The 12,209-nt window shown below is 47.0% G+C and overlaps 1 protein-coding gene across 1 annotated transcript in view; it reads left to right on the top strand.

The window, feature by feature from the left end:
• The first annotated feature begins 827 nt into the window (after positions 1-827).
• ANO2 (anoctamin 2) overlaps positions 828-12,209 on the top strand; it is a 162,925-nt gene continuing 151,543 nt past the window's right edge. Inside the window, exons 1-3 of the mRNA XM_036299040.1 lie at positions 828-858; positions 1,411-1,595; positions 2,821-3,147. Of these exons, the coding sequence (XP_036154933.1) occupies positions 828-858; positions 1,411-1,595; positions 2,821-3,147 (543 nt within the window). The remainder of the gene's footprint in view (positions 859-1,410; positions 1,596-2,820; positions 3,148-12,209) is intronic.

The following is a 12,209-nucleotide window of genomic DNA, read 5'->3' on the forward strand; positions in this document are numbered from 1 at the left end:
TCCTAGGCTTACTGAAACTGCCCAGCAGAGAGCGTGCACATAGGGGCTGCTCCACAAACTGGTAACTGGCCAGAGCTCTGTTTCAAGAGACCAGGAAGAGCCACTGTTTGTTAATTAATTAATTGATTCACTCATTCATTCGGCAGGGGCTAAGGGTTGAGCTTGATGTATAAGGTGTAATTTCTGTTCACACAGAGCTTAAATGAAAATAATGAGAATAATTATAATAGCTACCTTTTGTTGCACACACATAGGCTAATGACTGTCCTGGGTACTTTGCATCACATCTCTAGTTCTTATACTTATTACAATCCTGCACATTTGGGGTTCTCTTCCCTTTACAATTGAAGAAAGAGGCTCAGAGAGGTCTCAGGGTCTGCAAGTGGAAGAATTCAAGGTTCAGCCCAGGTGGCAGAGTTGAGGGTCAAGTATAGGTGGAAGAGTTGAAGTTTAAGCCCAGGTGACAGAGATGAGGGTGAAGTTCAGGTGGCAGAGCTGAGGGTCAAGTCTAGGTGGCAGAGCTGAGGGGTCAGCCCAGGTGGCAGAGCTGAGGGTCAAATCCAGGTGCACTGAACTATGCTTCTCTGCTTGAAAGTGTTCCTCAGAGATGGGAAAAGACTGGGTCTGATCAGCTGTGAGCACCTGTCTGGGACTTTTGGTGCAAAGTGGAGTGGAGTGTTTCATCTCTCAGTCCCCGCACTTCTAATATGCTGTGTTCCATCACCCACTGGGTTCCTCTCCCTCCAGGGTGCTGTTGGGAGTCTTTGAAAATAGCACTGCAGTGCTGCTGTTAGAAGGGCTGCTCTGGGGAGGATCGAGGAAGGGCCATGAGCTCTGAGGCCTTGGTGGAGCCAGAAGGTGTGTGGGGACCCCTCAAGGACATTGGAGGCTGCTCTTTTGTCAGAGGACATGCCTGCCCTCAGCGGGCCCACCATTGGTTTCTCCTTGCTCTTTCTTTTCTCCGGGAGTGGTGCTGGCTGGTCTGGCTGCCCCTGGAGAGGCCCTCAGTCTAAGTTTTTGGAATTAATTCCAGATGTGTCTCCAGACAGTATCCCACCTACCCTGGCTCCCATGATGCCACCCTCTTGTCTAGGACTTACAAGAGATTATGACAGCGATCATCAACAGGGGCTCCTGCTGGTGGCTCTAGACTCCGTGTGTGTGTGTGTGTGTGTGTGTGTGTGTGTGTGTGTGCGCGCGCGCGCGCGCACACACAGTGGAGCGAGACTTCCCTTCTCCACTTTCTTCTCCCCATGGCCAGTGTGACTCTGGATTACCAAGACCCTGAGGAGACATGCCCATTTTTTAGGACCACCCACCGTGTCTCTCCCTCAGGGCCTCAGCTCCTCTGTGTCCTGGCTTCCCCATCACCTGAAGTGGCTTTGCCTGTTTTGTCTTTTCCTCTCACAGACATCCCCTTGCTCCCTGGCTCCCCACGCAGGCTGAGCCCTCGTGCAGTGGCCAGGGGTGTCCAGGGCCCCAAACAAGGGCAGCAATTCCTCAGGGTGCCGGGTCCCCCAGCCCCAGGTCTGCAGGGCAGCTCCAACCGAGATTCTGGCCAGCTGTCCGGTGAAGAGAGCTCCCACAGCAGCTCCGTGAGTAGTGGGCTTGGGGGGATGGCCAAGGGGAGCCTTGTGACTGGGGAAATTCCACTTAGGGAGCAGGTGTGTGTGTGTGTGTGTGTGTGTGTGTGTGAGAGAGAGAGAGAGAGAGAGAGAGAGAGAGAGAGAGAGAGAGACTCCGGGTTTTTATTTAGGCCCCCTTTCCTTTCCTTTCTCTGTAAGTCATGACAGTGTAATGTCCCAGCCATGCTGGAGTCTTTTGGTCAGAGGACCTGGAAGAAGGAGGTGTGAGAAGTCCAGTGATCCCACCTATTGGTCTGCAGACGCCACAGCTCCCCTCCCACCTCTGCTGTGGTGGCTCTGGAGGCTTTCCCCTGTGCCTGGTTGCCCAGGTGACCTCTCAGGTGGCTGCTGAGGCAGCTGGGTATCAAGCCAGTAATAAACAGGGAAACACCCAAAGGGGAGGCAGGTCCCTCTTCTGCTCCGCCTCATTCTTTCTCCTCCTCTCTCAATGTCCCATCTCCACAGGTGGACGGGAGCAGGAGTCAGTCCCCTGCTGCCACCAGTGGCTGGAGAGGAGGAGGAAGAGGATAATGTGGGGCTGTGAGGGGCATAGTATATAGTGAATCCCCTCAGGGTGGGAGGTGGGGGTGGGCCAGGTGACCAGAAATTGGCTTTTGTTCCAATGGATCCAGAGAACCTGCCAGTGAGTACTCTCTCTCTCTCTCTGTGTGTGTGTGTGTGTGTGTGTGTGTGTGTGTGTATGCGTGTTGTAGATTTGCAAGGAGATGGGTGTGCCACTGTGCATGTGGAGAGCTTGTGTGCATGTCAGAGTGCACTTGGTGATATACTATACGTGTGCACGGGTGTGTGTGCAGGAGTGCTGGTGCAGAGAGCTGGGTGAGTGACTGTGTGCATGTGCAGGAGTGGGCTTGGGGCTCTGTGTGTGGAGGCAGGTGGTGGGGCTGTGCATGGTTTTGCTGCTGTATGTTCAATCTGTATGTGAGTGTGCATGAAGGCTGGAGCAGGTGTGAAGGTACCCATGCCTGGGCTGTGGACAGGGGGTGGAGGGCTGTGTGGGGTGAGTGTGGCAGGTGAATTTAGGCCACCCTGTCCTTTCACTGGGGCAGTTGGGGCCTCGGGGCCTAAGGGGCTTGCTTTCTAGTGCATTTTTTGGGGCCCAGAGCAAGGTCTGCATCCTCTGTCTCTCACCCCTTCCTCACCAGACCTCACTATTTCTATTGTTTTCTCTGGCCAGGTCATCAACAACTACCTGGATGCCAACGAGTCAGTGTCCTCGGAGGCCCCTCTGAGTCGCATGCACTTCCATGACAACCAAAGGAAGGTTGACTACGTGCTGGCCTACCACCACCGGAAACGAGGGGCGCATCCTAGCCACAGCTCCCCTGGCCAGTCACTGGCCATCATCTCCAATGGGGAGACTGGCAAGGAGCCCCATGCTGGGGGCTCTCGTGACATTGAGTTGGGGCGGCTGGATGCCCTGGAGGAGGAGAGGAAGGAGCAGCGGGAAGAGTTTGAGCACAACCTGATGGAGGCTGGGCTGGAGCTTGAGAAGGACGTGGAGGTGAGGTTGGGCAGGTGTCACAAGGTTGTGGGATGGGATGACCCTGCAGGGCTGGGCTCCAGGTAACCAGTGTCATCTGTAGAGAGCCTTGGCTTTGTTCTGAAAGGTGGCATTTTTTTTTCTGATGGAAAAACACGATTTTCTTGCCCAAGGACTTGAGGAAGAGTCTTGGTATATCTAGTGACTCTACCTAGGGAATCCTAGGTAGTAGGGGCGTGTGTGTGTGTGTGTGTGTGTGTGTGTGTGTGTGTTTGTGCTCGTGTGCCAGGCTCTTGTGTGGGAGTCAGCCTAGTAGGGACTGAAGGCAGGACATTTCTTCCTGGTGTTCTCAGGCCCCATCCTGTGGCCTTCTCTGTAATGGTTTCCTTGGGATGAAGACCCTGTTTTCTTGTTGAACTATGGATCAAAATTCCAGTATACAGGCTCTACTTCACTAAGGCATGTGCTTGCCTGGGCTCCCTGAGGGAGTTGGTTATTTGGGAACTGAATCAACTGAGTTGATTATTTGGGAACTAAACATGTGAGCTATATATATTCTCACCTCTGGGCAGTAGCCATCCTAAGGGAATCCATGGAAATTTATCTGTCTATTGTCCATCCATCCATCTATCCATCCATCTATCCCTTCACTTATTTATGAATTCATTTACCCATCCATTTCTCCATACCACAGTGATCCTTTAAAAATGACCTGCTATCACCATACTCTCCAAACTCATTTTCTACCCCTCCCATCCTCCTGCACCCGCTCCAGCCCACCAGCCTTATCTTGTATGTGTTGGTCACCCTCACGTCAGGGCCTTTGCACTGGTTGTCCCCTCTGCCTCTGTACCCTTCTCCAGGCCTGTGCATACTCACTTCCTTACTCCACACCTCTGCTCAAATGCTGCCTCCTTCCACACATCTTCCCTGACCATCCTAGCTAGAATACCACAGCCCCTTCACTCTGTTCCTTGATCCTGCTTTCCTTTTCTTCATCACACTTAGCCCCGCTACCTGAAATAACATGAGAGGTTTATTTGTTTTTATATTCTGTGCCTCACCTGCTCCAGCAAGACAGGGGTCTTGTTTGGTTCACTGCTGTATCCCCAGCACCTAACACAGAGTCTAAACAATAAAGTAGTAGGTGCTTAACACATGTTAGTTGAATAAGTAAGTGACCTCCCCGAGTCTCATCTACAAAATAATAGACACCCCGATGGATTTTAGTTTTACATGCCCCATCATTAGACCAGGGTAATGAGAACATTCAGCACAATATTCGGCACATAGTAGGTGCCCAATAAATACTCATTATGATTCTTTTTAGAGGTGTCATGTTGTGGGGTGCAGTGCCATTCTCATCAGAAACCTGTTTTGTGAGAATCAAGTTAAGGTTGTCCCCAAACTGGAAGGGACTCCCAGAGGTCATTCACGCATTTCTCTGTCTCCAGGCAGGATGGCATGTGGCCTGACTCAGACCTTCTTTGTGCTGACTCATGCTGCTTATCCAGACCCTTAAGTCAGGAGCTACTTCTCCTGTTATTCTTTCCACCAGTGTAGGGAAAGCGCTCTCTTTTAGGGCTGCTTGGCGTCCCTTGTTGTGAGGGTGCTGATTTCCACTTTTTGAAACTGGAAGCTCACTTGGTGCCTCTGATTGGGGTCTGGTGGGAAGGTTTCTTGAGGGAGTCGTGTGTTTTGACTGCCAGGGAACTTTTGGCACTACCACTGTGGCCAGGCTGCAGTACACACACCTGCCTGTAGGTGTCAGGGTGTGGAGGCCCCATTTTGTTTCCCTGCTCAGTTGGGAAGCATTGTGCTCAAGATGTGTACTCTGTTAGATCCAGAGACATAGAAGCATCAAACAGACTGTGAAACCTGAGAGGGAAGTCAGGGGAGGGTGGGTGGGGTAAAGAGATCAATCAATGAACTTGTATGCATATATGCATAACCCATGGACACAGACAATAGGGTGGTGAAGGCCCGGGGTAAGGGGCGAGGGTGGGATGGGAGCGGTCAATAGGGGAGAATGGGGACATATGTAATACTTTCAACAATAAAGATTAAAAAAAACCACGTGGGCTCTGGAGTCAGAGTACAGTTGTTCACATTCCAGGCCTGGCATATACCAGCCTCACAACCTTGGGGCAAGTGACTAGATCCTTTTGAGTCAAAGTTTTCATGTCTATAAAGTAGGAATAACAATACATTCTTCATTAGGTTGTTATGAATATGAAACAAGATAATTAAATAAAGTATCTAGAACAGTATTTGCTATTATTACTATGTAGAGTTATCAGATTCAGCAGATAAAAATTCACGATGTCTAGTCAAATTTGGATTTTAGAACAATAAATAATTTTTTAGGATAAGTGTGTCCCATGCAATATTTGGGCTATACTTATATTAAAAAATTATTTGTTGTTGATCTCAAATTCAAATATAACTGTCCTGTTGACTTTTACTACTACTACTACTAATAGTATCACTGTCCATCTCTGCAGCCTTCCAGCATGTTTTATTTTAGTTGCTATTGGATTTTCCTGGCTTTGGCTGGGAATTAGGACTGACCAATGTTCGATGGGGCTGTGGACTGGGTCCTGGATTGTAACCACCAAAAGCTCCTCCCTCCCAGCCCCCACCCCTGCCTTCAAAGTCTACCTAACTCCTCCTTCCTAGGGCTATTTCAACTTCCTTGGTTCCCCCTTCTGTCATCAGAGCTCCCAACATCCATGTAGCCATCAGGACCTACTGTATTCTCTCTCTCTCTTTCTCTCTCTTCTAAAAATGTATTATTGTTATTAGTTTTGGGACCTCTGATGCAAAGAATTGAGTTCATTGCACTTCTCAATCATGGTGCATTATTATCATTGGTCTGCATACTTATTTAAATACCTCCCCTCACTCTTCACTGCCTACTCACTCCACAGGTAATAATTCCAATGCTTTGTGTTTCTGGGAAATATGTAGTGTCGTTCTTGCTTTATGTATTTTTGTTTTCATTTTTAAAATAGGCTTTATTGTTGGAAACAGTTTTAGATTTACAGAAAAATTGGACAGAGTTCCGTATACCCTGTACCGAGTTCTCCTATTATTAACATCTACATTAATATGGTACATATACACTATTAATGAACCCTCTTGTCTGGAAATTGTAGGAAATTATGACAGCGATCATCAATACATTATCATTAACTAAAATCTATACTTTATTCAGATTTCCTTAATTTTTGCCCACTGTGATGTTTCTGTCCCAGGATTCCATCCTGGACACCACGTTGCATTTCGTGGTCATGGCCCCTTAGGCTCTGCTTGGCTGTGGCAGTTTCTCAGCACTGTGTGCATTATGAACATATAAAAGGTGCTCCATAGCCCATTCTGTTTCCCACTTTTTCTCTCAGCCCTATATTTTTCAGACCATTCACATTCTGCACGTGCATCTAATTCATTTTTCTCCTAATGGATGAACAATATGCCCTCCCCACAATTTACCTAGTCACTCCCATAATGATAATGGACATTATCCAGCTGTGTGCCATTGACAAGACTGAAAATGAATAGTCACCTCCTTCAGGGCCGGTGGTTCATGATCTTCTCGGCCCGCCCCCCATCTCCCCATGCCATGTTGGTAAGTACAAATTAGAGGTGCATTAACTGGGACCTGTGAAGGTCTGAACAACTTTCTGAGGGCCTGTTGGGGTCTGAGCAACTCTTCTCTGTGTTAGGATGTTCAGCCTCTGACCTAGAGCAGCAGTCTGTAACTGGCACTTCACAGAAGCGGGGACATTGCTTGACTGGCCCTGGTGGCAGCTTGGAGAGCAGGTGCCGAGGCCCTTCCTGCTCAGTGATCCCCACCCTTCTAGGGTGGGTTGTCTTTTGGGTTCTGGGTTCACTTTGATTTTAAGATAATTGGAGGAAAATGGGTTTCTATGAGAGACCTATTAAACATTACTCACTCAGTCCTACAGATCGAAGGAACTTTGCATCCACTAATCTCTGATTGAATATTGCAGAATTCATTTCTGACTTTAGTTGCTACTGGCACACTATAGAGAGGATGATAATTGGTGCTTATCTTCCATTTGGTGCTTCACTTTTTCATTTTGTGTGCGTATTTCCATATATCGGCATTGTCCATGTTCATATTTTAAAGGCTATTCAGTATTTTTCAGTAGTTTTCCTATGTATTTTGTTACATTCTGCCATTTGATTAGAATTTCATTTAAAGACATTGCTGATGACAGAGACCCCTGCCTCTTCACTGCTGATTTTGGCAGATGAGGGCCACCTGTGTGGAGATGGGCACCGCCCCCCCTCTCCCCCCACCCCGCCACTGCTGTCTTCTCAAACTGCTTTGCTAGGAAAATAGGACTTAAGAAATTTCCTGATCCTTAGGGAATCCTTGCTGTTTGGTTTTCTAGGGTGACAGTGTCCTGGAGGTCTTTCTGTCATCGCTCTGCCTCAGGCATTACGAGCTGGCTGTTGGGAGCTGGAGTGAGGGGTGTGGTGTATTTCTATGGGACAAGGGTCCCCACACCCCTGCTGACTCCATGATAAAATTAGTCTGTTTCCTCCTCTGGAATGGGGTAGGGATTTGCATTCTTAGGAAAGGCTGTAACACATGCAGAGAAAATACAGATGTGGAGTTTTTTTTGTTGTTGTTGTTGTTTTTTTTTTTTTAATATATTTTATTGATTTTTCACAGAGAGGAAGGGAGAGAGATAGAGAGTTAGAAACATCGATGAGAGAGAAACATCGATCAGCTGCCTCCTGCACATCTCCCACTGGGGATATGCCCGCAATCCAGGTACATGCCCTTGACCGGAATCGAACCTGGGACCTTTCAGTCCGCAGGCCGATGCTCTATCCACTGAGCCAAACCGGTTTCAGCAGGATGTGGAGTTTAACGATGCTCCAGTCCATACTGTTTCTTGGTGATGGCTGTTATACCCACGAGAGTGTGGGCAGCAGTCACGCTGCTGTTGACTTGTGCTAATGACTGGGGAAAATACCATGATTTCCCCCTGGCCTTGGATGTGTTCCTGTCCCACTGAAGCAGCATGCTGGAGCCTTGGGCTTCTCGCCTGCCCCAAGGGATTTTAGGGAAAAAACAAAGCCCCAGCAGCCCCTGCCCCTGGGGCTACACAGCAGGGCAGAGCAGAGAGGAGAGCCACCAGGCCTGGCTGGATCTGATCTCAGAGGGGAGGCCTCTAGGAAATCTGGGGGTGGGGATACAGAGAGAGGCAAGGAGGGGAGCTCAAGTACCCTGAACCTGGGTTAAATATCTATTTCCCTTTTCAAAGAGTTTACTATTTAAAAATTGACATTCAGTGTTCCCATTTAATGTTCTTGGCAACTCCACTGAGGTGATTAGCAACTATTGTTTCCTTGTCATAGTAAACCCAAGTGCTTTGTCAAGCTGGTGAGGAGTGGGGCTGTCCCTTGAAACTAGGTCTCCTAACGACTGCTCCCCTTAGTCTCTGAAGATGACTCTCCAGGGATGGTGTTTGGGCTACGTAGTCAACTAGCTTTGGAGATAAGCACTGCCCACGTTATGAAAGAACCTGGCCATAAGGTGGAGTGAAAAGCAGGCCGAGGGTTGGACTAGAGGTGTGTTGGGGGAGGGTGCTGGTGTGGCTCTTTCTCAAGGCCTTCACTCCAGGATCCCTCCAAAGGGGCTGGAAGGAGTTTCTGGGCTTCAGTTATTTGTCAGTGTCCTCCCTATAGCAGCGGAGGGCAAGGGTCATTGAAGGGCCTGGTGAAGGACTTCCGGCTGGGGCACCAGCTTGGCTGGCTGTTTGTTTTGCTGGGTTTCTGTTACCAGATGCAAACTGTGAGGTATGAGAAAACAGGACCATAGGGTATTAAAGCTAGAAGGCCTTGACATTTCTTTGAATTCCATCAGAGAGCAGGAACTGGATGTGACCTGTACAAGCTCATGCTGCTAATTCATACCTTAAGGCAGCGATTCAACCAGTGTGCCGCAAGAATTTTTAAAATGTGCAACACCTGACTACTGAGCACTGACCTCTTTTTCCTTAGATTGTCAACTTAAAAAATGACAACAACCAACACAACAATAGCCATCTGGTGTGAATGCATAGAAATTATATATATTTTTTGTCAAATCAGCAAAAATTAATATTATTTTTGGTGTGCTGCAGAATTTTAGTAATTAGCTTACTAGTATGTGTACCCTGAGATGAAAAATGCTGAAAATCACTGCTTTAAGGAAATAAAATATTGATTATAGAGAGTCTATGCAAACCAATAAGTCAAGATGGGCTGACTTCCTCTGTTAGGTCTGTTTTCCTTGTGGTTAGCTTGTCTTCCCAGGAGACTGATGTCTAACTAGTACTTCTGGTGTGACTGTCAGGGGATCCATGGCCAGTGCCTGTTCTGACTTAATATCCTAGGCTGGTTGTTAAATACTTTGAGTTTAATTCGTGATTACTACTATTATTTACCTCACTCTCTGTATTTGATGAAGAGCTGGCCAGGGAACAGTTAATCTTCATCCTTCTAATCATTCCTCTTCATGGCAGTGCTAGATGTTTTGGGCTCCTAGACAAACACAGAGAAAGCAGTTACCAGGGAGACCTTCCAGGCTCCGTTTCTGGCCCCCTCTCTCCTGCCTCTCATTTAGAAGACATTTATGAGCACCGATAGGTGCCACATCCTGGGCCAACCACTGATGATGCACAAATGCATAAGACATGATCCTGGCTTTAAGGATCTCATAGTCTATTAGGGGAAGTGAACCTGACCACAGAGAATCACAGAATGAGGTCTAAAGTAAAGAGGTGGGAAGAGAGTTCTGGGAGAGTGACTGATGGTCTGGGTGACTTGGAGAAGTCTTACCTGTGCCTTGAAGCTCTTGACTAAATCACCTTCCCTCTCCCTGACCCAGATGCTCAGGGTTCCAGAAGAAGTGAGTGGGCTGGCTGTGTCTCCTACTCTTATCAGGTCCCCAGGAAGGATTCACCCTCCATGAGTGGAGATGCAGGTGAGGATTGTGCATGTTTGCAAGGTTTAGCTGAAGTGTGTGTTGCATATGGCAGGCTCTTTTTTTTTTTTTTTTGGCAGCAAAGCATGCAAGAGTTTATTTGCAAGAAAAGGAAATATACTCCGATATAGTCTGAGTGGGCAGCTTGACTGGCTGAAGAGGAGCCAAGTGCCTGGCAGGGTCTTTCTTTGAGCCTCGAGGTCTGGAGATGCCCAGTGGTCATTTCTGTTGCTTTATAGGTGGTAAGGATGGTTTTGGGTCCCCTGTTCTTCACTGTAGACAGGGTCTCCCTGCTACCCATGTCAGATCATTAGGGTGTCTCTATATACCTTATATCTAATGAGTCCTGAGGTCTATGTGGTAACATCAGAGGCTCTTAAACCTTACAGGTTTTGTGAATACAATTCAGGGATAGAATTCATAAATTTGGACTGTAGAAAATTATACTTTATTTTTACCAGCATTTAACTGAAACTTAGCATGTACTTTAATTAAGGATAATTAGGCACAAAACTATATTACTGTGAGTTCCTCCAAGTTTGTCACCAATAGAAATCATATGTAGATTTATATCACACTATAGTTGTCGCACAAATATCCAAAAGCATTTATACTTATCACTACTTCGGAATAATAGCAATCTTTATATGTGTTCTAGGTCTTGCTATTCAATGTGTTGATAAAGAAGCACATATTACTACATCATATACTTAAGTATATATTTTTTTTGTTTTTTAAATATATTTTTATTGATTTCAGAGAAGAAAGAAGAGGGAGAGAGAGAGTGAAACTTCAATGATGAGAGAGAATCATTCATCAGCTGCCTCCTGCACACCCCCTTCTGGGGATTGAGGCCGCAACCCCAGCATGTACCTTGACCGGAGTTGACCGACACTTTATCCACTGAGCCAAACTGGTTAGGCTTGTATAAGTGTTTTGATAACTGTATTTCTATGTATTTAGTCTCCTCATTACCCTGTCTAATTATTTTACACATTTAAAAACATTCTAAGAAGGGGTCCATCGATTTTACCAGACTGTCCTATGGCTCCATGTCTCAAAACAGATTATGAATCCCTGAACATCACCCCTAAAGCTTAGGAGAAGCCCCAGGCTGTGAGTGGCAGTCCTGCCTGTATGCTGTGGGAAGGGAGACCAGATGGGGACACTGCCAGCTGCTTTCCGGAGACCACCTGGCTCAGAGAAGGGCCCCGAGGAGTCCTGAGACATGAACACGGTTTGTGGGGGCATGTTGACTGCACACAACTGTGACATCAACTGAGTTCCTACATGCTGCTTGTGGTCTGCATGGCTCTTTGCCTTTGGGAGTGTGTGGTTAGTCCATGGTATGCTTGAACCCAAGAAGGAAATGGAGTGGGGAGAGGATTGGGCTGAGGGTCAGAAGACCTGGGTTCTAGGTCCCATTCTGCCACTAACTGGTTTCCTTCTGAACCTCAACTTCTCCATCTGGGAAAGGAGAAGTTTGGGCATAATCAGGACTTCTCAAACTGTGTACCTGAAAGTATTGGGCTTCCATGACTTAGGCTGATGTAGTCTATGCTGATATCAAAATTGAGAGTTTTCTCGATTTACTGAAAAATTGCATTAATAAAGATACTTTTCTTCTCGATTTAAAATTATTCTTATATATTTTTTTCCTTAAACCTTTAGAAGCTATTATTCCTCGCCTGTCAGTAACTACTTGTTGAAGGCAAAGGAAGTGGATGAGAAGTAAAAGGAAATTAATGGGGAAAACTTAGAACTGGCCAATCATGTTTCATTTCACAACTTCATTTTGTTTGTGGTTTTCTGCTGCTTATCTTACGGTTTCTTGAACTAAAAGTGTCCCTCGTTTGAATGCTGGAGTTAAGTGTGCTGGTATTTTAAGGACCTTTGTAAAAGGTTCTGCAGAGAGCACGTGACCTGGGGGTGCTCTACCAGCTCCTGCGGGTCTCCTAAGTCCCTGCCTGCTCCAACATTCCTGAGCATTTATGACACATTCTGCTAGTAAGGCTGACCTTTGTTCTGGATGAGCAAAGGGTGAGTGGATTGGAGAGTCTAAGTGGAGTGATGGCTT

The sequence above is a fragment of the Myotis myotis genome, unplaced genomic scaffold (assembly GCF_014108235.1).
Source record: "Myotis myotis isolate mMyoMyo1 unplaced genomic scaffold, mMyoMyo1.p scaffold_m19_p_3, whole genome shotgun sequence".
Taxonomy (NCBI): Eukaryota; Metazoa; Chordata; class Mammalia; order Chiroptera; family Vespertilionidae; genus Myotis; species Myotis myotis.